Source organism: Leopardus geoffroyi, chromosome B4 (assembly GCF_018350155.1).
Source record: "Leopardus geoffroyi isolate Oge1 chromosome B4, O.geoffroyi_Oge1_pat1.0, whole genome shotgun sequence".
NCBI lineage: Eukaryota > Metazoa > Chordata > Mammalia > Carnivora > Felidae > Leopardus > Leopardus geoffroyi.
The window spans coordinates 75280937-75306057 of record NC_059341.1 but is presented as its reverse complement, the minus strand read 5'-3'; the positions used below and the strand labels follow the sequence as shown (position 1 = coordinate 75306057).

The 25121-nt window shown below is 49.5% G+C and overlaps 1 protein-coding gene and 1 long non-coding RNA gene across 3 annotated transcripts in view; one reads left to right on the top strand and one right to left on the bottom strand.

Moving 5' to 3' along the window:
• COL2A1 (collagen type II alpha 1 chain) overlaps positions 1 to 10928 on the top strand; it is a 31450-nt gene extending 20522 nt beyond the window's left edge. For both annotated transcript variants that reach the window (XM_045463144.1, XM_045463142.1), the window contains 25 exons: positions 136 to 189; positions 403 to 456; positions 656 to 700; positions 883 to 981; positions 1156 to 1263; positions 1591 to 1644; positions 1884 to 1937; positions 2317 to 2370; positions 2720 to 2773; positions 3064 to 3171; positions 3761 to 3814; positions 4309 to 4362; positions 5101 to 5262; positions 5453 to 5560; positions 5801 to 5908; positions 6246 to 6299; positions 6474 to 6581; positions 6770 to 6823; positions 6981 to 7088; positions 7367 to 7420; positions 7830 to 7937; positions 8504 to 8792; positions 9270 to 9457; positions 9641 to 9883; positions 10341 to 10928. In XM_045463144.1, coding sequence (XP_045319100.1) covers positions 136 to 189; positions 403 to 456; positions 656 to 700; positions 883 to 981; positions 1156 to 1263; positions 1591 to 1644; positions 1884 to 1937; positions 2317 to 2370; positions 2720 to 2773; positions 3064 to 3171; positions 3761 to 3814; positions 4309 to 4362; positions 5101 to 5262; positions 5453 to 5560; positions 5801 to 5908; positions 6246 to 6299; positions 6474 to 6581; positions 6770 to 6823; positions 6981 to 7088; positions 7367 to 7420; positions 7830 to 7937; positions 8504 to 8792; positions 9270 to 9457; positions 9641 to 9883; positions 10341 to 10487 — 2523 coding nt within the window. In that variant the 3' untranslated portion in view covers positions 10488 to 10928. The remainder of the gene's footprint in view (positions 1 to 135; positions 190 to 402; positions 457 to 655; positions 701 to 882; positions 982 to 1155; positions 1264 to 1590; positions 1645 to 1883; positions 1938 to 2316; positions 2371 to 2719; positions 2774 to 3063; positions 3172 to 3760; positions 3815 to 4308; positions 4363 to 5100; positions 5263 to 5452; positions 5561 to 5800; positions 5909 to 6245; positions 6300 to 6473; positions 6582 to 6769; positions 6824 to 6980; positions 7089 to 7366; positions 7421 to 7829; positions 7938 to 8503; positions 8793 to 9269; positions 9458 to 9640; positions 9884 to 10340) is intronic.
• Positions 6103 to 7820, bottom strand: LOC123590228. The gene is made up of 2 exons (XR_006708680.1): positions 7337 to 7820; positions 6103 to 6606 (listed from the first exon to the last, which is right to left on the bottom strand). It is a non-coding gene; the product is annotated as an uncharacterized LOC123590228 (long non-coding RNA).
• Positions 10929 to 25121: the final 14193 nt, after the last annotated feature.

The following is a 25121-nucleotide window of genomic DNA, read 5'->3' as shown; positions in this document are numbered from 1 at the left end:
GCACACACTCCTGCAACCCTGTTGGGTGGTGCAGGGGGGTGTCTGGCCTGTCCTCCTGCTGAACACCCCGGTGCCCTGTGTCTGAGGCTCTTAGATTCTCCGGAGCGCTCGGGTCACGTTTGTTTCCTTCTGCAGGGACCTGCCGGTGAACGAGGCGAGCAGGGTGCCCCTGGGCCATCTGGGTTCCAGGTAGGTGGCCGGACTGGGCCCCCTCTTCAGTCCTTTCCAAGCCCGGGGTTCTGCGGGCGGTAGTAGGCACTGCAGGTGGAGGGCCCGCCCCTCTCATGGGGGCCAGGGGGGTGAGGCTTCCCTGCAGTCCTGGCTCTGGCCTTGGGCTGGGCCTCCCTGGAGGGCGGGAGGAGTAAACTTACTCTCTTGCTAACGCATGTCACTGCCTTCTAGGGACTTCCTGGCCCTCCCGGTCCCCCAGGTGAAGGTGGAAAGCCAGGTGACCAGGTGAGTGTGGGGCTCTTTGAACCTGCAAACTATTTAGATGGGAAGGTCTTTTTTGCTTTGCAGGAGGGCACGAGGAGCCCCACGAGGCCCGGAGTGTCCGGGCCACATCCCAGCTCAGCCTCCAGAGGGAGGGATGCTCCTCCCTGGCTGCAGGACATCAAATCTCCCCCTCTTTCACACGTCTTTGTTTGTTCTCCAGGGTGTTCCTGGTGAAGCTGGAGCCCCCGGCCTTGTGGGTCCCAGGGTAAGCACTGGCCGTTTCTGGTGGTCCCCTCAGACCTGCTCTTTCCCTGTGCATTTCTGCCAGCCTGGCCCTGCAGAGCCGCGCCCGGGTCCCGGGGCCCCACTCTGCTTGCTGCCCCCCTGCCTTTCCCTGGGCCTCTGCCCCATCACTCACTTGACTGCCCCATGGTGTCTCTGCCACAGGGTGAACGAGGTTTCCCAGGTGAACGTGGCTCTCCCGGTGCCCAGGGCCTCCAGGGTCCCCGCGGCCTCCCTGGCACTCCTGGCACGGACGGCCCCAAAGTAAGTGAGGCTGTTGGGGTTGTCTGGGTCAGCCTAGGAGGCCCTGCTGGGGGAGGGGAGGGAAGATGGAAGACAAGACAGAAAGGAGGCCTGGCAGGGGAGGAAGGGGGGCTTGGGTGCTGGGGTCCTGGGCAGGTGCTGCCCACCACAGACTCCTCTACCCCCACCCCACAGGGCGCATCTGGCCCAGCCGGCCCCCCTGGGGCTCAGGGCCCTCCAGGTCTGCAGGGGATGCCCGGTGAGAGGGGAGCAGCTGGCATCGCTGGGCCCAAGGGAGACAGGGTGAGTACCAGGCCTACTGTGCCTCCCCCAAAGCCGCGCTTCCCTGTGCCACACTCGCCCCCTCCCCACAGCACCTGGGCGGGGGGGGGGGTCCCTAATTAATCCTCTTGAGGAACTTAGAGACCTCCCCCCCGACCCACCCACCCCAGGCACTATTTGTCTTTTAGTGACCCCCCTCTCCCAACCCTTCCCTCCATCTCACGCCTCTCACCCTGAACCCATAGCCAACCCTGCTGGGCCAGGAGCTGAGCTGTGCCTGCAGCCTCAGCCAGGGTGACACGGAGCCAGAGCCCCCTCCTGAGGTGGCCCATCTTCTCTATCCCACAGGGTGACGTTGGTGAGAAAGGCCCCGAGGGAGCCCCTGGGAAGGACGGTGGACGAGTAAGTGAATGCTGGCTGCAGGCACCCTGGGGACCCCGTGGGTCTCCAGCCCTGCGCTCTGGGCACGGAAGGGCAGTGTGTGAGCACAGCCCCTGTCCTATCTCAGTTGTGCAGGCTGGGCAGCTTTGGGACTCTCCTGACAAGGCTGGGGCCACGGGTGTGAGGTCCCCAGACTCCCTACTGGGCTCCAAGTCCCTGGTCAACTCTTCCTCCCTCACCTTTGTCTCCTTTCTCCCTAGGGCCTGACTGGTCCCATTGGCCCCCCTGGCCCTGCCGGTGCCAATGGTGAGAAGGTGAGTCACAGCTCCCTTTGCTCATGGCTCCCCTCCCCTATCACACCTGTGCATCTCCTGCCAAAGACTGCCGTCTCTTCTCCTCACTCAACAGCTGGCACCCTCCTGCCCACTAGTAGCTGCAAGGAGTGAGGGGTGGGAGTCTTCTTAAAAGCAGAGTCAGGGGCTGTGCACCCCGTCCAGCGGAGCTGTCGCAGGGAGGGAGGGGGCCGGTAAACCATCATTCAGCAGAGGCCCCAGGAAGTACCTCTCGGACCGAAGCTACAAGGAGAAAACAGGCCATCTGCTGCAGGGCTCCCTGGATGCACTTTGCTCTTTAAGGTCCCCACTCTGACCCTCACCCCTTACCTGTGGCTCTCGTCTCCCCTCCCCACCCTAGGGAGAAGTTGGACCTCCTGGTCCTGCGGGAACTGCTGGTGCTCGTGGAGCCCCGGTGAGTATCTGCCCCTGTCCCCAGGCCCCTGGGAGCAAGAGAAGCCGCCCTGCCTCTCAGCCTGGCCCTTTGGGTCTGGGGGAGGAAGCAGAGATGAGAATGGAGGGAGAAGGCCTCATCTCCATGATGCGGTCGAGGTGGAGGGCCTTCAGGTCGCCAGATCCTCTGACCAAGAGAGGTCTTCTGAAGTGGGTCCCTTGTATTTAGGACAGAGCTTCCTGGAGGCTGTCTGCGTGTCCTGTCTCTGGGCTTTCTATGCAAGGGCTGGGCCACAAGGGCCTGGGTTATAGGAGAGGACAGAAGCAGGCAGGCATAGGGCCTTACCTCTCCTGGGCCCTCTCTCCCACAGGGTGAACGTGGAGAGACCGGCCCCCCCGGGCCCGCTGGATTCGCAGGACCTCCCGTGAGTGTCCCTGTCCACCCTCCTTCCCACCCCTCTGCTCAGGCCAGCTCTACACCTGAGGGCACCTTCTAGCTTGTGGGGGAGGGAGGGAGGGACAGAATGTAAAGAGGGAAATGGCCTCTTCCGTCTTTCCTTGCACCTCCACGCTGATCTCACAGTCCCATCTTAGAGCAGCTCGCTCACTCACTCATTTACTGACCCACCCACTCACCCAGAGCTCTGGCCCTTTTGGAAGAACGTGGAGTATCTGGCTTGCCTCTAACTCATCTGCTTCCTCCTCCTTGGGACAGGGTGCTGATGGCCAGCCAGGTGCCAAGGGCGAGCAAGGAGAGGCTGGCCAGAAAGGTGATGCTGGTGCCCCGGGTCCTCAGGGCCCCTCTGGAGCTCCTGGACCTCAGGTGGGTAGCAGTGAGCTCCCCCAGGAGCTGTTCCCATGGGATAGGGATGTTGGGGTGCAGGATGAGGGGCCTGGACAGGAGGCCTGGGTGTCACCCCAAGCTGAAGCCCCTCTACCTGGCAGATGTTAGAGCCTGCTGCTGCTGCTGCCCCAGCCCCAGAAGGGAGCAGCTGTGGGGAGGAATCTGTACTTGGGGATAGAGGTTCAAAAGGAGTTAACTGGCTTATGTCGTCTAGGGTGTGGGGGCCAGGAGATGACACAGAGTGCAGGCTAAGGATAGATGACCAGGGAAGACGCAGCCAGGCTCCTGGGGAGGGAAGGGGGAGACCTCCAACCAGCTCTGCAGATGCCTGCCAGGCCTCCCCCCCACCACCCCCGAGGTCTCCTAGAGCACGAGTCTCTCTCGGAGGGGGTGGCAGGCCCACCTATGATGCCTTCCCCAGGCTGGGATTTTAGTGACAAGAAAGCTACATCTCGGAAAACTAACCCCTTGGGAGTCGGCTCTTGGGGGTCAGACAGGCCCTATACCCAGAAGCCCACAGCTCTCCTCCGGGTGACCGGGCCTCACTGTCTCTCTCCTTCCTTCCCAGGGTCCTACTGGTGTGACTGGTCCTAAAGGAGCCCGAGGTGCTCAAGGCCCCCCGGTGAGTGAGGTCCCCGTTCCCACCAGGTGGGGTGGAGGGCGCCTTGGGGGCGGCAGCTGCTGTCACGAAGAAGGCCTGGCCAGATGCTCCCACGGTGGTGCTCTGGGATTTACTCACCCCCTTCTTTCTTAGCCTTGCTTCTGCCCCCAGCCTGAGCCCATCCCACAGCCATGTGGGAGAACGGGAGCCCCTCTCTGCCGGTGTGCGGTGATCCGGGGAGGTCTGTGGTCCTGGGCAGGCCCCCTGCTCAGCTCCCAAAGCACTGGCTGTCCCACTTGGATGCACCTCCTCACCCCACCCCCTACAGGAGCTGGAGGCAGAGAAGCTGCAGCTTCCTGATCCAATAGCCAGACCCCATGGGGCCCTTTCTCCTTCTCTAGCTCTCCTTGCCCCTTTCCACACCAGCCTCTGAGACACCCCTGTCTGTCCCCCGATATGATTCCTGACGCTTCTGAGGGCCTGAGGGATTCAGAGTCTTTCTTCTCATCCCATAGGGAGCCACCGGATTCCCTGGAGCTGCTGGCCGTGTCGGACCCCCAGGCTCCAATGTAAGTGATGCTCCTGGATGGTTCTTACCTTACTCTTGGCATGGGGGGCACAGCAGGGGTTGAAGAGCCTGGCACAGTCCCAGCAGGGCTCCAAAGAGTGCAAGCTGGCCTCCATCCCTTTGTGCCTTTTCCCACTCCTGGGAGTAATTGATCATGGGGACCTGTTCTCGTAAACAGCTGCGAGCAAGGGCTGTGGCCATGGGCAACCTTCCCTGCCGGCTTGGGCTTGGACCCTCCGATTCCTGGCTCAGTGGGCAGGACAGGCTGGCACGATTGCCTCAACACATTTCTTGAGCGCATTCTGTGTTCCCGGCCTGTACGAGTTCTACATTTTGCCCACAGGGAATCTGCCATGGAGGGACGAGAGATGGTGAAAAGTCACCAGTTTACCACCAATCAAGTGCAGGGGGAGTGGGTGCAGAGGTTTAGGGGTCCGAGGAGCCACGTTTGAACTGTTCCTTGAGGGATGGTGGGATTGAGATTTCTAAAAGAAAGGAGGCAGGAAGAAGTCCAAGTAGATCAGAAAAAGCAAATGTGGGGCTGGACAAGCTAGGGCTGGCTGCTCAGAGCTCCCTCCTGGGAGGGAAGGTGGAAGAAGCAGACAGGGGTGGGGGTCAAGCTTCCTTTGTGTGGAGGGAGCCACAGAGGGGAACTGCTATCCCTGGGGCCACAGTGGCTTTGGCAGTCTGGATGGGGCAGGGTGAGATGAGTTCTCATTTCTTGCATTTGCTTTTCTAGGGCAACCCTGGACCCCCTGGTCCCCCTGGTCCTTCTGGAAAAGATGGTCCTAAAGGTGCTCGAGGAGACAGCGGCCCCCCTGGCCGTGCTGGCGACCCTGGCCTCCAAGGTCCTGCCGGGCCCCCTGGCGAGAAGGGAGAGCCTGGAGATGATGGTCCCTCTGTAAGTCCTTCCCAGGCCTGGGCCAGGAAGTCTTCTGAGCTCACAGGGCATGGAGGAGGAGGGGACACCATGGAGGGGGCCACTGCCAGGGAAGAGTGCTGGGACCTGTGAATGGCTGCCAGGCTGGGTGTGGATGGCTGGGCCACTCCCTGTCAGAGCTCAAATTCTCACTCTCGCCTTCCCTCTCTAGGGTCCCGATGGTCCTCCAGGTCCCCAAGGTCTGGCTGGTCAAAGGGGCATTGTTGGTCTTCCTGGGCAACGTGGTGAGAGAGGATTCCCCGGCCTGCCTGGCCCATCGGTGAGTGAAGGATGCCCCTTCCTCTGGTGAACTGGGCCCAGCCTGGCTCTGGCTGGTGTTCTTCACTCAGTGCTCTTGGTGGCCTGGTCTCTGAAGAAGCAATACTACCCCCTGAGATTTCCCCCTACTCTGCACCCTCAGCACTGTCTCTCTGTCAGCCCTTTCTTTGGAAGGGCTCAGTATGTCCCAGGACGGGATTCTTAGAGTGCACACTCATCCTCTTTGTCGCTGTCCCTCCAGGGTGAGCCTGGCAAGCAGGGAGCTCCCGGAGCATCTGGAGACCGAGGTCCCCCCGGCCCCGTGGGTCCTCCTGGCCTGACTGGTCCTTCTGGCGAACCTGGACGAGAGGTGAGCAATGGGACCCACTGTGTGTGTGGCCCTTCCCAGGGAGAGGTGTGCCGGGCCAGCCAGGCCCAGTCCTGGTGCCCTGGAGGAGGGGATAATGGGATGGGCCCATAGGCCCAAGTGCCCAGCTGCGATGGAAGGTCGTGATGGGAGAGAGAGAGGGACACAGAGACTAAGAACTGGTAACGTGGGCAGGAAAGGCAGAAGGAAGCTTGCTGAGCTTCCAAAGCTTTAGCAGGATGGAAGGGAACAAGCCTGGGGCTCCCGAGGGGAGAAGGGAGGAACAGAACGGGAGTCTGGCAGGGGCAGCTCTAATGGCATCTTGTTTCCTCTTGCCCAGGGAAGCCCTGGTGCTGATGGCCCCCCTGGCAGAGATGGTGCGGCTGGAGTCAAGGTGAATATCTCGGTCTCTCTATGAGCAGTGGGACAGGAGAATATTCTGTTGGGCCTACCAGGTCAGCCCCAGGTGGTGGGCTAGAGTCAGAGTCTTGTCTCAGTTTGCAAGGGCCTTTTCTCCATGGATTTTCTGGAACATTCTTCTCTAAGCCTGAGACCTCTCTCCTGACAGGGTGATCGTGGTGAGACTGGTCCCGTGGGTGCTCCTGGAGCCCCTGGGCCCCCTGGCTCTCCTGGCCCCGCTGGCCCAACTGGAAAGCAGGGAGACCGAGGAGAAGCTGTGAGTATCCTTAATTCAGTAAAAGCTGGAAGTGGAGAAGGGTGGCCAAGTGAGCTGGGAGCTCGTCCACTACGTGCCTGACTCCCAGGCCCTGGATGCATCCCTGGGTCCAGGGAGTCTTGGGGCCCAGTCTGGGCCATAGGCAGAGGAGGGTTTTGCTGACAGAGTTCCCACTCTCTCCCTCACAGGGCGCACAAGGCCCCATGGGCCCTGCAGGACCAGCCGGAGCCCGGGGAATCCCAGTGAGTATCTGAGTGTCCTCTGTTGGGTTCCTAACTGGGGCAGGCTTGGAGGTCAGTGGGGACTGTGCGGATCCTGGGACTCCTTGGCTCAGGTGAGGCCAACAAGAGGTCTCTACCCCGGTCAACCTGACCCAACCTGTGTCTGTCTCATTCCCAGGGTCCTCAAGGTCCCCGAGGTGACAAAGGAGAAGCTGGAGAGGCTGGCGAGAGGGGCCTGAAGGGCCACCGTGGCTTCACTGGTCTGCAGGGTCTGCCCGGCCCTCCTGTGAGTATTGCTGTCTGTGCATGTCTCCCAGGTGCCTCCCACTGCTCAGAGCTCACTTGAGTGTCCCATGCAGCCAACCCAGCTTGGGATCATCCTAAGAAATATCCAGGACCAAAAGAAAAATTTCCAAGACTTCCTTGGGGTTGGAGGGAGGAGCAAATGGAAAGGACGGGGGAGGGGGGACATGCATCGTATGCATATTTAAGAAGGCTTCCCATCCTGGAAGATGGGGCCCTGTCTGTGCTGACCTCTGACTTTTGCTTCTTCCTTCTGCACAGGGTCCTTCTGGAGACCAAGGTGCTTCTGGTCCTGCTGGTCCTTCTGGCCCTAGAGTAAGTGAGATGCAGTGAGTCCTTCCTCGGGGGTGGGGCCAGGTGTGGGCGCTCTGATGGGGAGGGAAGCCTGGGGCTCAGGGGGCCTCACTCGGAGGTGGAAGGACGACGGGCTCCGGGTGACTGTGGCCAGAAACCCCCTGAGATCACAGGCTGGATGAACATGAGAACAGCTCTTGGCTGTCAGCTGGGCCCACTGGGAATAGGATTCGACAAAGAGGAGCTCAGGATGGCAGAAGAGCCGTGAAGCCACCCTGCTGGTCCCTGGCCCAGCGGAGACGAGTCTGGGCCCTCCGAGAAATGTGAAGCTGCAGGGCTTCCCATCAGGACAGCCACCCGACCAGCCCCCCTTGCCCCCCCCCCCCAACACCCCTGCCTTTGCTGACGGCTCCTCTCTCCTGGCCTGCAGGGTCCTCCTGGTCCCGTCGGTCCCTCTGGCAAAGATGGTGCTAATGGAATCCCTGGCCCCATTGGACCTCCTGGTCCCCGCGGACGTTCGGGCGAAACTGGCCCGGCTGTAAGTGTCCTGACTCCTTCCCCAGCATCTGGGAGGCTCGGGCTCTCTGGTGCCAAGGGCCTCTTTCAGGGCATCCACCTGCAGCTAGTGAAGATGGCATCCTGTGTCCTGGGTCTTCCCCGGAGGTTCAGAGGGTCCTGCTTGGTGTTGGGAAACAGGAGAGAGGGGCTGATGAAGAAGTAGGGAAATGCTGTGATTTTTCTTGGTCCTGGGCTGCTGCACCCCTCCCCCACCCAGTGTCTGGAAGAAGACACTAGTATATTCTAAAATTTTTTTTTTTTAATGTTTATTTTTGAGACAGAGAGAGACAGAGCATGAACGGGGGAGGGGCAGAGAGAGAGGGAGACACAGAATCGGAAGCAGGCTCCAGGCTCCGAGCCATCGGCCCAGAGCCCGACGTGGGGCTCGAACTCACGGACCGCGAGATCCTGACCTGAGCTGAAGTCGGCCGCTCAACCGGCTGAGCCACCCAGGCGCCCCGACACTAGTATATTCTAGCAAGTGGGGATGTACACAGGAGGGGCACATCCCCACAGTTCCTGGCTGATTTCTGTTTCCTGCTACAGGGTCCTCCTGGAAACCCCGGACCCCCTGGCCCTCCAGGTCCCCCTGGCCCTGGCATCGACATGTCTGCCTTTGCTGGCCTAGGCCAGAGAGAGAAGGGCCCCGACCCCCTGCAGTACATGCGGGCTGACCAGGCAGCTGGCAACCTGAGACAGCACGACGCCGAGGTGGATGCCACGCTCAAGTCCCTCAACAACCAGATTGAGAGCATCCGCAGCCCCGAGGGCTCCCGCAAGAACCCCGCTCGCACCTGCCGGGACCTGAAACTCTGCCACCCTGAATGGAAGAGCGGTGAGGGTGCAGGGCAGGGCCCCTGGCCCCGGAGAGCAGGAAATCGGCCTGCTGGGCATGACCGCCTTCAGAATGAGGGAGGAGACAGCTCTTAGCACAGGCCAGAGCCAGGCCTGGAAGGTTCTGGTGGATGGTTGCTCCTCCATTTCACAGCAGAGATACCTCAGCCCTGGCTCCCGTCCTGCCATGGCTACATGGCAGATGTGACTTGAGGGTAGAGTTCCATCCACCAGGCAGGCGCTGCTCCTGCCCTGTTGCTTGCGCCCCTGTTTAGCATCAGACTCTCCCGTCCAGGTCTCCTTGCTCCCAGATCCCTGCATCTCCCCTCCCTTTGGCCACACGTGGCCCTCACAGCCTGTGCCTCTCCCCCTTGTGTCCTGGGAAGCCTTTCCGTCTCTCCCAGGCAGGCCTGGCCCTCTCGGGAGTACGTGTGTGCCTGTCTGAGCCCCAATGGGGTACTGCCTCCTCCCCCTGCAGGAGACTACTGGATTGACCCCAACCAGGGCTGCACCTTGGACGCCATGAAGGTTTTCTGCAACATGGAGACTGGCGAGACCTGCGTCTACCCCAACCCAGCGAGTGTTCCCAAGAAGAACTGGTGGAGCAGCAGGAGCAAGGACAAGAAGCACATCTGGTTCGGAGAAACCATCAACGGTGGCTTCCACGTGAGTACCTGGCTGCTCTGGGCCCCAGACGGCTCCTCACCTTCTCCCTTGAAGTTGGTGGCACCTCGCCCACCACTTTTCTTGGAGACTTCCTCCTCTTTCCCTCTTCTGAAGAGTATTCTTAACCATGATCCCACTGGACACTGCCCCTGGGCCTCACGCCATCGCTCTCTGCCCTGACAGTTCAGCTATGGAGATGACAACCTGGCTCCCAACACTGCCAACGTCCAGATGACCTTCCTACGCCTGCTGTCCACCGAGGGCTCCCAGAATATCACCTACCACTGCAAGAACAGCATTGCCTACCTGGATGAAGCGGCTGGCAACCTCAAGAAGGCCCTGCTCATCCAGGGCTCCAATGATGTGGAGATCCGGGCTGAGGGCAACAGCAGGTTCACATATACTGTCCTGAAGGATGGCTGCACGGTGAGTCGGGCTGGCTGGAGCAGGCAGAGGGTTGGTCCACAGCAGGTGTCATAGGCCTAAGGTGATAGGATCCTTGAGAGGTGAGCGTGAGGGGTTATGTAGAGAAGGCGTGCGGAGTGCCAGGGGAGGGAAAGGTGCCATTGTTGTATCTTCTTCACTCCCTGGGCTCAGGGGAAAGAAGTCCTACCTGGCACGTCCAGTTACTCTCGTAGGAGTATTCATGGTGTGTGTGTGGGTCTGCCTTGGGGATGGAGTGAAGAGACGCTCACTGTGGGGGAGGGAGCAGGTGGAGGGGGCCTTGCTGGAAAGGACAGGAGCTGGGGTGGAGAGGGCTTCAGCAAGCCAAGGAGAGGTCGGGGGAGCCCTGAGCGTGTTTTACACTTTGTGTTCTGTGATGCTCCGTTTTGGGGTCCTGGGCAGCTGGCATTGGACAGTGTCTCCTCTCTTTCTCCCCTAGAAACACACCGGTAAGTGGGGCAAGACTATGATCGAGTACCGGTCACAGAAGACCTCGCGTCTCCCCATCATTGACATTGCACCCATGGACATAGGAGGGCCTGAGCAGGAATTTGGTGTGGACATAGGGCCTGTCTGCTTCTTGTAAAAACCCGAACCCACAAACAACACAATCCATTGCCAACCCAGAGGACCCAAGTATTTTCCAGTCCCAGTCACTCTAGGGCTCTGCACTGAATGGCTGACCTGACCTGATGTCCATTCATCCCACCCGCTCAACAGTGTGGACTTTTCTCCTCTCTCTTTCTGAGAGACCTGAACTGGGCAGACTGCAAAATAAAATCTCGGTGTTCTATTTATTTATTGTCTTCCTGTAAGACCTTTGGGTCGAGGCAGAGGCAGGAAACTAACTGGTGTGAGTCAAACGCCCCCTGAGTGACTGTCCCCAGCCCAGGCAAGAAGAGCCCCCTTCAGGTGCCGGGCGCAGGAACTGTGTGTGTCCTACACAATGGTGCTATTCTGTGTCAAACACCTCTGTATTTTTTAAAACATCAATTGATATTAAAAACAAAAAAATTATTGGAAAGTACATACCGACTTGTGCTTTGTTCATTTTTCCTTTAGTCTTTGATACTGTAGGCATGACCAAATGGCAGTCCTGAAGGCCTTCTTCTATTGACTTTTCAACCAGGAGGGAGGACTGTAGAGTCACACTGCCTGGTTTAGTGACCTCACACAAACACGCATTTGCCTCTTTTTGTAACCTCTACGCTGCGTGGAATCCAAGAGTAAACTGGGACCGGAGGGCAAGACTTGAGAAGGGAGGCAGAAGACAGGAATGGCCTTGTTCTTGAGGAAACACAAAACACAACTCTAGGGCGTGGGGATGGACAGAGGGGATGGGACAGTGTGTGGGCCACACCTTGCTGGATGAGGGAGATCAGAGATGCTCCCAAGGGAGGGTGGGGAAGAGGCGCGGGAGCAAGTCCACAGAGGCCCGTGACGAGTACATACCATCAGCCAACCCTGGCGATCTATTTATCTGCATCTTTCTCTAAGACTTTTAGGTCAAGGAGAGGTGGGAGTGTTACTCACCTCTACCCCTTATTCTGCTTTCCTGCGCCCTCCTCTGGCCCCTCCTCTCTGCTTGCCAGGCCTACACTTAGAGCTTCCATGGACTTCCTCCCAACACCAGGCTTCTGAATGGATGGCCTCCCGTTTCTCCCTGCCATCAGGGGTCCCTTGCTTTCCAGTGACTCAGGGTGGCACAGCGAGGAAACTGTCACCTTCTCTACTAGAGGGAGGGGCACAGTGGTGGTGATGTGTGAGGTGGACAGGAGACACGAAACCAATCAAAATCAATGACAATAGTATCTGGCAACATAAATTTCAAGAGCTACCCAGCACTACTGATAAACCAGAGGAACTGTCCCTCTCTCGGTCCCATTCTCCCATCCCTGCCTGTCCCTTCCTCCAGAGGAAGGTAGACAGCTTTTCTATTAAAGAAACAGAAAAAAAAAAAGATACATAGGGCATTTCTGTTGGACTGTTTGTATTATTAATATCCAACTTACAGTGTAAACTTTGTTGAATAAAGTGTATCTTATCAGGGCTAGTTCATGACAAACTAAAGGAGTAAAATGAAAACATACTTAAAAATACCTAATTAGAATAGCTATCTCATAATTTAAAACAGCCCTTCCATCTACCAAGAGAGCTAAGGTGGGCAAGGGGAGAGCAGCTTTTGAAGGTGGACAAAGGTGGAGCCGAGTCACAGAGTGTGTCTCTACCCCACAGCCACTCTCACCGAGCTCACACTGCTTCCTAGCCCACCTCGCTTCCCACAGTGGTGTCACAGCTCCTGGTTCTTACTGAAGCAGCTCAGTAGATTGTGACCATCAGCCTGGACCTTTGTAAGAGAAGTCCCATTTGCACCAGGGTATCAAGGTGATCCCTCAAAGCCCATCCACTTCCTGGGTACCTAGTAAAACCTAGAAATAAGAGCTCAGACTTCCTCAAGTCACCTGGATCCTAGGTAAATCACAACAATTTCTGAAATTGGTTCCCCTTCCAGCCAAGTGAAGGAACACAGAGAGAATCTTAAGACTGCTATCGATGGGGCGCCTGGGTGGCGCAGTCGGTTAAGCGTCCGACTTCAGCCAGGTCACGATCTCGCGGTCCGGGAGTTCGAGCCCCGCGCCGGGCTCTGGGCTGATGGCTCAGAGCCTGGAGCCTGTTTCCGATTCTGTGTCTCCCTCCCTCTCTCTCTCTCTCTCTGCCCCTCCCCCGTTCATGCTCCGTCTCTCTCTGTCCCAAAAATAAATAAACGTTGAAAAAAAAAAATTAAAAAAAAAAAAAAATTAAAAAAAAAAAAAAAAGACTGCTATCGAGGCGATGAAGAATCTTATTTATAATTACTTCTGGGGAAGACTGCAGAGTAGGAGGACCCTAAGCTCACCCCATCCCACAGATACATCTAGAAACCCACATCACTGTAAATAACCCAGAAAATGACCCGAATGCTAGCAGAACAGACTCTCCACAACTAAATGTAGAGAAGTGGCCGCATCAGAGAGGGTAGGAAGGGCCAAGATGTGGTCTAGAGCTAAAGGACCTACAGGACTGTCCAAGGGAGGAAGGGACACCAGAGGCATGAAGAGGGGAGAGAGAAACAGACCCTCACACCAGAAATCCCAGGCATAATATTTGGCTTTGAAAACTACAGGGACATAACATTGTAGTTCTTACAATCAGCAGGGGCTTATATGTGGAATTTTAAAAATTATCAGGCTCAGCTCTGGGAGAACTGGCGTGGCAAGAGGGAAAAAGTCCCCACCCGTAAAGAGACGGCACAACCAACAGTCCTTCAGACATACAGCACAGAAGCAGTAGTTTGAAAGTGCCTGGGGTATATGGACAGAGATTTGTTTGCTAATCTCAGAGCTGCGCTGGAGGAACAGGAATCTTTGGGAGACTTTTCCAGGAACAAAGGAGCTGGCAGGCAGCATTTCCGCCCCCTGCATCCCAGCCCAGAAACAAGGACACCTGCGTTGGGAACCAGTATGACATCAACGCTCTCCACCTAGCTTGCTTACAAAGTGCCCACCCTGGCGTTCTGCTGTGGCCAGCCTTGGCCAGAGTTTTGGGCAGGTACTTCCCTTCCCATAGTGGATGGGTGCAAAACTTACTGGCCATGAGCCCTGCCCCCATGCTCTCCTGTGGACCTGTCCCCTCCAATATGCCCTTGGCTGAAGCCTATCCAAAGTGGTGCCACAAGCCTGGCAGTATGCAAACAGCCCCAAAAGGGGCAAGTGCCACTCCAAAGTGACTCTCGCCCTAGGGAGAGGGGAAGATAACTATGCACACCAGTCCTACTGCAGCCCCAACAGTGCACTGGAGGCAGACAGCTGATGTGATTGCGGACCCCACCCACCAACAAAAGCTCCTCAGGAGACAACACGAGGAAAGCACCCTGCCTTTCGGTGCTATTGCATCTCTGGCAAATGTCTGGTCTGACTCAAGTCAGGCCCAAGGTGACCCCGGACTGGCCCACTAACAACACAGGGACCAAACCCTGCCCATAGCAGGCAAAGAAAGCCATTACAGATGACTGGACTGAAGGCAAAAGTGGCTCAGCCACAACAGTAGGGCTCATGCAAGACACACAGGGGACACCCTGCAGCCCCAGGTTCTGGTGGACAGAGGACATTATGCTGCGGGGCACTACAGGGTCTCTTCTTCATACGGCCACTATTTTCAAGAGCAGGAGGCATAGCTGACTTTCCTAACACATGGAAACAGAAAGGCAGACAAAATGAGGGGACAGAGGAATATGTCCCAAATGAAAGAACAGGACAGAATCACAGCAAGACAGTTAAACTAAATGGAGGTAACTAATAGATAATTTAAAGCAATTTAATTTAAATACATGGAGACAATCAAAACACAATGGTCCAAAATCGTTGGAATGTAGCAAAAGCTACTCCAGAGGGAAGTTTATAGCAATACAGAGCTACCTCAAGAAGAAAACTCTCAAATAAACAACTTAGCTTTGCATCTTAAAGGAGCTAGAGGCGTACCTGGGTGGCTTAGCCAGTTAAGTGTCCAATTCTTGATTTCAGCTCAGGTCATGATCTCGCAGTTTGTAGGATCGAGACCTGTGTCAGGCCCTGTGCTGACCAGACAGAGCCTGCTTGGGATTCCCTCTCTCCCTCTCAGACCCTCCCCCATGCATGTGCGTTCTTTCTCTCTCAAAATAAATAAACAAACTTAAAAAAAATAAAGGACCTGGAAAAAGAACAACAAAACCCAAAACAGCAAAAGGAAGGAAATAATGAATAGAACAGAAATAAATGATATCAAAACTAAAAAAAAAAAAGGAACAGATCAATAAATCCAGGAACTCATTCTTTGAAAAGATCAAAACAACTGATAAACCTCCAGCTAGACTCATCAAAAAGAGAGGGAGGGGAACACTTAATTAAACAAAATCACTAATGAAAGGGGAGAAATAATGACCAACACCACAGAAATACAAACGATTGTAACAGAATATTATGAAAACCTATATGCCAAAAAATTGGACAATGTAGAAGAAATGGATAAATTCCTAGATACATATAACCCACCAAAACTGAAGCAGAAAGAAATAAAAAAACTTGAATACACTAATTACCAGCAATGAATTGACTCAGTAATCAAAAACTACTCCTAACAAACAAAAGTCCAGGATCAGATGGCTTCACAGGTGAATTCTACAAAAACAAACAAACAAAAACCAAACAAAAAAAAAAACCAAGAAACAAAAAAACCTTAAAAAATATTTAATATTCTTCTCAAACTATTCTAGAAACTAGAATAGGAAGGAAATATTCCAAATTCATTCTATAAGGCTACCATGATACCAAACCAGCTAAAGACACTGCAAAAGAGAGAGAGAGAGAGAGAGAGAGAGAGAGAGAGAGAGTTAGTTAGTTAGTTATAGGCCAAGATCTCTCATGAATATAAATGCAAAAATCCTCGACAAAATATTAGCAAACTAAATCCAACAATACATTAAAAAAATCATATGCCACTATCAAGTGGGATTTATTCTCAGGATGCAAGGATGGTTCAATATTCACAAATCAATCAATGTGATACAACAATAAGAAAAAGGATAAACCCATATAATCTTTTAAGTTGACCCAGAAAAAGCATTTGAAAGTACAACATCCGTCATGAAAAAAAATCCTCTACGGGGAGGAAGGGCCCACATGGTGGAGAAGTAGGGGGATCCTAAGTTCCCTCATCTCTCAAACACAGCAGTGTTGAAACGGCCAAGGGACCTTGAACTGCAAAAGTCCAGGTGGCAAAGTGACAGAGACGCCTCCAGGGACCCACCGGGACAACCTGAAGGGCCATAGTTGTGTGACTGCAAACTGGGAGAGATAAAACAGGCGGCAGAGGAATGGAGGGGGGGACCCCCTTCTGCGGAGGGACAAAGGGAAGAGAAAGAGAGGCTGGGGAACCGTAGGACTGTATCTGGACAAAAGAAAAAACACGGACGAGGATGGAGCAAGATCCAATCTCTAACTGTGGGGCTTTCTCCGGACTGAGTCCAGCTGCCCGGATCCAGCACCTGGGGAGGAAGGGAGCCAGCCCCAGCACAGTAACTAGTTCAGAGGCACAGTCTGAAGTGGGAGAAAGCAATCCCCTCATTGGAGTGCTGTGGGAAGAAGGTATATGACCGTTCAAAGGACAAGACTGCTTGCACCTGCCAGCCAGAGGCCATATATCCGGTGGAGCGGCACTTCCCTGAAACCAGGGTGTATGGAGTGGGAACCTTAAAGACATCGGGGTTTAAGTCCCAGCTGAGCGCCAGGGAGGCAAGGGAGTCGTCGGAGCAGGACAAACCGCCTCGTTCGTGCCCACGGCACAGTGAGGATGGCTCAAACAGAGTGGTTTGGGACACCTGGTCCATGGAGGAGCGACTGGCATGTTGCCATTCTTCTCCCCATCACCAACAAGGTGGGGGATTCAGGAAAGGACAGCAGGGCTCGCAGTGGAGGTGGGAGCCGCCTACACCAAACCACACCCCTCCGTGCCTGGTAACTGCACATCTACACGAGTGGGATTGATGCTGACGAACCAGACAGGCCTCCTCCAGACCCCAGCGCTGCTGCATTGCCTGATTTAATTCTTGGACAATTGTGTGTGTGTGTGTGTGTGTGTGTGTGTGTGTGTGTGTGTATACATACACATATATATATACATACACACACACATACATATATGTATATATACATATGCATATGTATATGTATATATACATGTACATACATATATATACATATACACATATATATACACACACATAAACACATACATATACACACACACACACACACACATATATATACATACATACACACATACACACACATATATATATATATTCATTCTTCCTTTTCTCATCTCATGCCTCTAGTCTGGTTACTCTGGTTGTTGGTTTGTTTAAACAGACATATTTAATCTATTCTCTTTATACATGTTCTATACCTCCTTATTTTCCTTCCTCTCTCTCTCTGGATTAAGCCATTTAATTTCTCTGGTCAATTTTCTTTTCTTCACCACCCCCCCCCCCCCGTCATTTCTCTCCTAGTATGGGATAAGGTCTCTTCCATCAGCACCACCTCCACCCTGTTGTTTACTTGTAGCTGGTATTTTTTGTTTTTTGTTTTTGTTTGTTTGTTTGTTTTCCTTTCCAGGGCTACTTCAAGGAACAAATCAAAGCACACTTGGTGGAGGGTCCAAAATATCACTATGAGTAGGGAGATAACCAAACTCACAACAAGAGAGAGCAAGTAATACTCTCCAAAAAACACCTCCCTCCTGAAGGGCCAGGCCCTGGACAGTGTATGACCCTCTTTAATATAGTAGTGCTCGCAGGTACAGGACATATAACAACCTTTTAAAACACATAAGAGACAGAAAACTAGCCAAAATTATGAAATGGAAGAATTCTCCTCAAAAGAAACTCCAGGAAGACATGACAGCTAAAGAACTGATCAAAACAGATATAAACAATGTAACTGAACAAGAATTTAGAGTAATAGTCATAAGATTAATCGCTGGGCTTCAATAAAAGCAGATAATCTATTGCTGTAGAGATCAAGGAACTTATAATCACGATGAATTAAAAAATGCTGTAAATGAGGTGCAAAATAAACTAGAGGTGGTAACAGTGAGGACTGAAGAGGCAGAGAGGAGATTAAATGAAATAGAAGATAAAATTATGGAAAAAGATGAAGCTGAGAAAAAGAGAAAAATATTTTGGACCACGATGGGAGAATTAGATAACTAAGTGATTCAATGAAACAGAATAATATCTATATCATAGGAGTTCGAGGAGGAGGAGGAGGAGGAGGAGGAGAGAGAGACAGACAGACAGACAGGGGTGGAAGGTGTACTTGAACAAATCATAGCTGAACAAAACAGACACTGAAATCCAGGAGGCACAGAGAACTCCCTTCAGACATAACTTGAATCAATCTTCTGATGACGTATCATAGTGAAACTGGCAAAATACAAAGATAAAGAGAGAATTCTGAAAGCAGCTAGGGATAAATGGGCCTTAACCTACAAGGGTAGACACATAAGGGTAGTAGCAGACCTATCTACTGAAACGTGGCAGGCCAGAAAGGAGTGGCAGGAAATTTTCAATGTTCTGAATAGGAAAAATATGCAGCCAAGAATCCTTTATCCAGCAAGCCTGTCATTCAGAATAGAAGGAGAGATAAAGGTTTTCTCAGACAAACAAAAACTGAAGGAATTCATCACCACTAAACCAGCCCTACAAGAGATCCTAAGGAGGACTCTGTGAGTGGAATGCTACAAAGATCACAAAGGACCAGAGACATCACTACAAGCATGAAACCTACAGATAACACAATGACTCTAAATCTACATCTTTCAATAACAACACTGAATGTAAATGGACTAAATGCTCCAATCAAAAGACACAGGGTATCAGAATGGATAAAAACACAATACCCATCTATTTGCTGTCTACAAGAGACCCATTTTAGACCTGAGGACACCTTCAGATTGAAAGTGAGAGGATGGAGAACCATCTATCATGCTACTGGAACTCAAAAGAAAACTGGAGTAGCCATATTTATATCAGACAAACTAGATTTTAAACTAAAAGCTGTAACGAGATGAAGAAGGACATTATATCATAATTACGAGGTCTATCCATCAAGAAGAGCTAATTATAAATGTTTATGCACCAAATTCAGAGGCCCCCAAATATATAAACCAATTAATCACAAATATAAGCAATCTTATTGGAAAGAATGTGGTAATTGCAGGGGACTTTAATACTCCACTTACAACAATGGACAGATCATCCAGAAAGAAATTCAATAAAGAAACAATGGCCCTGAATGATACACTGGGCCAGATGGACTTGACAGATATATTCAGAACTTCTCACCCTAAAGCAGAAAACACATTCTTCTCAAGTGTACACGGAACATTCTCCAAGACAGATCACATACTGGGTCACAAAACAACCCTCCATAAATATAAAAGAATTGAGATCATACCACACACTTTCAGATCACAATGCTATGAAACTTGAAACCAACCACAGGAAAAAGTTTGGAAAACCTCCAAATGCATGGAAATTAAAAAACATCCTACTAAAGAATGAATGGGTCAACCAGGCAATTAAAGAAGAAATTTAAAAATATATGGAAACAAATTAAAATGAAAACACAACAGTCCAAACCCTTTGGGATGCAGCAAAGGTAGTCCTGAGAGGAAAATACATTGCAATTCAGGCCTATCTCAAGAAACAAGAAAAATCCCAAATACAAAATCTAACAGCACACCTAAAGGAACTAGAAGTAGAACAACAAAGAAACCCCAAACCCAGCAGAAGAAGAGAAATAATAAAGATCAGAGCAGAAATAAGCAATACAGAATCCAAAAAAAACAGTACAGCAGATCAAAGAAACTAAGAGTTGGTTTTTTGAAGAAATAAACAAAATCGATAACCCCAGCCAGACTTCTCAAAGAGAGGACCCAAATAGATAAAATCACAAATGAAAATGGATTTATCACAACCAATCCCTCAGAAATACAAGCAATTATCAGAGAATACTATGAAAAATTATATGCCAACAAACTGGACAACCTGGAAGAAATGGACAAATTCCTAGACACCCACACATTACCAAAACTCAAATGGGAAGAAATAGAAAATTTGAACAGACCCATGAAGAAATTGAATCAGTTATTAAAAATCTCCCAACAAATAAGAGTCCTGGGTCAGATGGCTTCCCAGGGGAATTCTACCAGACATTTAAAGCAGAGTTAAACCTATCCTTCTCAAGCTGTTCCAAAAAACAGAAACAGAAGGAAAACTTCCAGACTCATTCTATGAAGCCAGCATTACCTTGATTCCCAAACCAGACAGACACCCCGCAAAAAAGGAGCACTAGAGGCCAATATCCCTGATGAACATGGATGCAAAAATTCTCAACAAGATACTAGCAAACTGAATTCAACAGCATATAAAAAGAATTATTCACCATGTTCAAGTGGGATTCATGCCTGGGCTGCAGGGCTGGTTCAGTACCCACAAATCAATCAATGTGATACATCACATTAATAAAAGAAAGGATAAGAACCATATGATCCTGTCAATAGATGCAAAAAAAAGCATTTGACAAAATACAGCATTCTTTCTTAATAAAAACCCTCAAGAAAGTCGGGATAGAAGGAACATATTTAAACATCATAAAAGCCATATATGAAAAGTCCACAGCTAATATTATCCTCAATGGGGAAAAACTGAGAGCCTCCCCCCTGAGATTGAGAACACACAGAGATGTCCACTCTCACCACTGTTAACACAGTGTTGGAAGTCCTAGCATCAGCCATCAGACAACAAAATGAAATAAAAGGCATCAAAACTGGCAATGAAGAAGTCAAACTTTCACTTTTTGTAGACGACATGATACTCTACATGGAAAACCTGAAAAGACTCCACCAAAAGACTCCTAGAACTGATACGTGAATTCAGCAAAGTTGCAGGGTACAAAATCAATGTATAGAAATCGGTTGTATTTCTATACACCAATAATGAAGCAACAGAAAGAGAAATAAAGAAACTGATCCCATTTACAACTGCACCAAGAACCATAAAATACTTAGGAATAAACCAAACCAAAGACGTAAAAGATCTGTAAGCTGAAAACTATAGAAAACTTATGAAGTAAATTGAAGAAGACACAAAAAAACGGAAAAACATTGCATGCTTGTGGATTGGAAGAATAAATATTGTTAAAATGTCAATACTACCCAAATCAATCTACACATTCAATGCAATTTCAATCAAACTTGCACTGAGATTCTTCCCAAAGCTAAAACAAACAATCCTAAAATTTGCATGGAACCACAGAAGACCCCGAATAGACAAAGTAACATTGAAGAAGAAAACCAAAGCAGAGGCATCACAATCCCAGACTTTGGCCTCTAGTACAAAGCTGTAATCATCAAGACCATATGGTATTCGCACAAAAACAGACACAAAGACCAATGGAATAGAGAACCCCGAATTGGACCCACAAATGTATGGCCAACTAATCTTTGACAAAGAGTATCCACTGGAAAAAAGACAGTCTCTAGCAAATGGTGCTGGGAGAACTAGACAGCAACATGCTAATGAATGAAACTAGACCACTTTCTTACACCATACACAAAAATAAACTCAAAATGGATGAAAAACCTAAATATGAGACAGGAAACCATCAAAACCCTAGAGGAGAAAGCAGGCAACAACCTCTTTGACCTCAGCCGCAGTAATTTCTTGCTAGACACATCTCCAAAGGCAAGGGAATTAAAAGCACAAATGAACTATTGGGACCTAATCAAGATAAAAAGCTTCTGCACTGTAAAGGAAACAATCAACAAAACTAAAAGGCAACCGACAGAATGAGAAAAGATATTTGCAAATGACATATCAGATAAGGGTTAGTATCCAAAATCTATAAAGAACTTACCAAACTCAACACCAGAAAAGCCAGTAATCCAGTAAAGAAATGGGCAGAAGACATGAATAGACACTTTTCCAAAGAAGGCATCCAGATGGCCAACAGACACATGAAAAGATGCTCAACGTCACTCATTATCAAGGAAATACAAATCAAAACCACACTGCATATCACCTCACACTGTCAGAGTGGCTAAAATGAACAACTCGGGCAACAACAGCTGCTGGCAAAGATGTGGAGAAACGGGAACCCTCTCACACTGTTGGTGGGAATGCAAACTGGTGCAGCCGCTCTGGAAAAAAGCATGGAGGTTCCTTAAAAAATTAAAAATAGAACTACCTTATGACCCAGCAATAGCGCTACTAGGAATTTATCCAAAGGATACAAGAGGACTGATTCATAGGGGCACATGTACCCCAATGTTTATAGCAGTGCTTTCAACAATAGCCAAATTACGGAAAGAGCCTAAATGTCTATCAACTGATGAATGGATAAAGAAGATGTGGTTTATATATACCATGAAATACTACTTGGCAATGAGAAAGAATGAAATCATGGCATTTGCAGCAACGTGGATGGAATGGGAAGGTATAATGCTGAGTGAAATAAGTCAGTCAGAGAAAGACAGATATCGTATGTTTTCACTCATATTTGGCTCTTGAGAAACTTAACAGAAGACCAAGGGGGAAGGGAAAGGGGGAAAAATAGTTACAAACAGAGAGGGATGGAGGCAAGCCATGAGAGACTCTTAAATACAGAGAACAAATTGAGGGTTGATGGGGGGTGGAGGAGAGGGGAAAGGGAGTGATGTGCATTGAGGAAGGCACTTGTTGGGATGAGCACTGGGTGTTGTATGTAAGGGTGTTGTATGAACCACGGGGATCTACCCCAAAAACCAAGAGCACACTGTACACACTGTATGTTAGCCAATTTGACAATAAACTAAAAAAAAGTTTTATAAAGAAAAAGTCCTCTGCAAAATAGGGCTAGAGGGAACATACCTCAGCATAATAAAGGGCTTATATGCAAATCCCACAGCCAACATCATACTCAATGGTGAAAAACTGAGAGCTCTTCCCCTAAGATCATAAATAAGAGAAGGATGTCCACTCTCGTCACTTTCATTCGACAGTAGTAGTGGAAGTCCTGGCCATAGCAATTAGACAACATAAAGAAATAAAAGGCATCCAAATTGGCAAGGAAGAAGTAAAATTCTATTTGCAGATGACATGATGCTATATATGGAAAACCTTAAAGATTCCACTGAAAAACTACAAGAACTGGTAAATGAATTCAGGGAAATCACAGGACACAAAATCAATGTGCAGAAATCTGTTGCGGTTCCATACACTAATAATGAAGTAGCAAAAAGTGAAATTAAGAAAACAATCCCATTTACAATTGCACCGAAAAAATAAATATCTAGCAATAAACTTAACCAAAGATGTGAAATACCTGTATTCTGAAAAGTATAAAACACTGATGAAAGAAATTGAAGATGATACAAAAATAGAGAAAGATATCCCATGCTCACGGAAAGGAAGCGTAAATATTGTTAAAATGTCTGTACTACCCATGAAATCACTACTGCGCTATATACTAACATGGATGTAAATTAAAAATATACATATACCTACACATATATTTAAAAAACCTCTGTACTACCCAAAGCAATCTATAGATTTAATGCAATCTCCATTAAAATACCAACACCATCTTTCACAGAGATAGAACAAACAATCCTAAAATTTGTACAGAACCGCCAAAGACCCTGAATAGCCAAAGTAATCCTGAAAAAGAAAAACAAAACTGGAGGCATCACAATTTCAGATTTCAACTTATATGATAAAGCTTGTAATCATCAAACCAGTATGGTACTAGCTCAAAAACAGATACAAAGATCAATGGAAGAGAATAGAAAACCCAGAAATAAACTCACAATTATATGGCAAAATTAATCTTTGACAAATGGGGAAGGAACATACAACGGGGAAAAGACAGTCTCTTCAACAAATGGTTTTGGGAAAACTGCACAGCCACATGCAAAAGAATGAAAACTGGACCACTTTCTTATACCATACACAAAAATAAACTCAAAATGGATTAAAGACCTAAATGTGAGACCTGAAACCATAATAATCCTTGAAGAGAGCACAGGCAGTAATTTCTCTGACATTGGTCATAACAACATTTTTCTAGAGAGGTCTCCTGAGGCAAGACAAACAAAAGCAAAAATAAACTATTGGGACTAAACAAAAATAAAAAGCTTCTACACAGTGAAGGAAACAATCAACAAAACTAAAATACAACTTACTGAATGGAAGAAGATATTTGCAAATGACATATCCAATAAAGGGTTAGTGTCCAAAATAAAGAGCAGATAGAACTCAACACCCAAAAAACAAATAATCCAATTAAAAAATGGGCAGAAGACATGAACAGACATTTCCCCCAAGATGACATACAGATGGCCAACAGACACATGGAAAGATGCTCAACATCACTCATCATCATAGAAATGCAAATCAAAATTACAATGAGACATCATCTCACACCTGTGAGAATGGCTAAAATCAAAAAGAGAAAAAACAACAAGTGTCGGCGAGAATATAGAGAAAAAGGAACCCTCTTGCACTACTGGTGGGAACATAAACCATGGCAGCCACAGTGGAAGACAATATGAATGTTCCTCAAAAATTAAAAATGGAATTACCATACGATCCAGTAAACTCATGAGTGAATACTTATCGCCAAAATAAAAAAACACTAATTCGAAGGGAAACATGCACCCCTAGGTTTACTGCAGCATTATTTATAAAAGCCAAATTATGGAAGCAGCCCAAGTGTCCATCAACTCATCAACAGATAAAGAAGTGGTGTGTGTGTGTGTGTACACACACACACACACACACACACACAAAACGGGAGTATTAGCTGTGAAAAAAATAAAATCTTGCCATTTGCACCGACGTGTCTAGAGCTAGAGTGTATTAGGTTAAGCAAAATAAGTCAGAGAAAGACAAATACCATACGACTTCACTCATATGCGGAGCTGAAGAAAAATAAATGAACAAAGAAAAAGAGACAAACCAAAAAGTGACTCGGCAAACTGTGGCCTATATGGGGCCTGGCAAATATCAAAAGCTTGCGGTAGACGAACTTCTGCTATGGTTCTGAACAAAATGCATCAGAAAATGCAATCCTTTGCATACAGCAGGTGCTCAATAAACACTTTCCCGGCATGAGTAAATGAACAAATGGAGATTTCAACCTGGTGACACGGTGAAAGTAGTATGAGAGCAAGAAAGGTCCCAACATAGGCCACACCAGAACCTGCAGAGAAATGATCTCTAGTGAAGCCCCGTGTCCAAGAAACATACTCTCCAAATCTCAACGCACTAGGAAAACCACAGTGATAGCGAGGACACCCAAGCCAACCGCTTGCCCTTTCTATTCTGGTGTTGCTGACAGCAAATTGTATGCATTGAATCAGTAACTGACGGAGAGCATGATTAAACCACGCAGAACACCCCACAGTGTAGCTTGGGATGCTAGGATATAATTAGGTAGGAGAATTCATAGCATTATGCAGTCAGACCTGTGTAAAAATTTTAAGTGCTCTCACTTGAAGATCATAGCTGAATTCTAAGGTAATATGTATAAGAAATGCTGTGGAGGTACACGGCCACAAAATGGGACTCCACACTGAAGTACTAATGAGTAACATGAAAACAGGT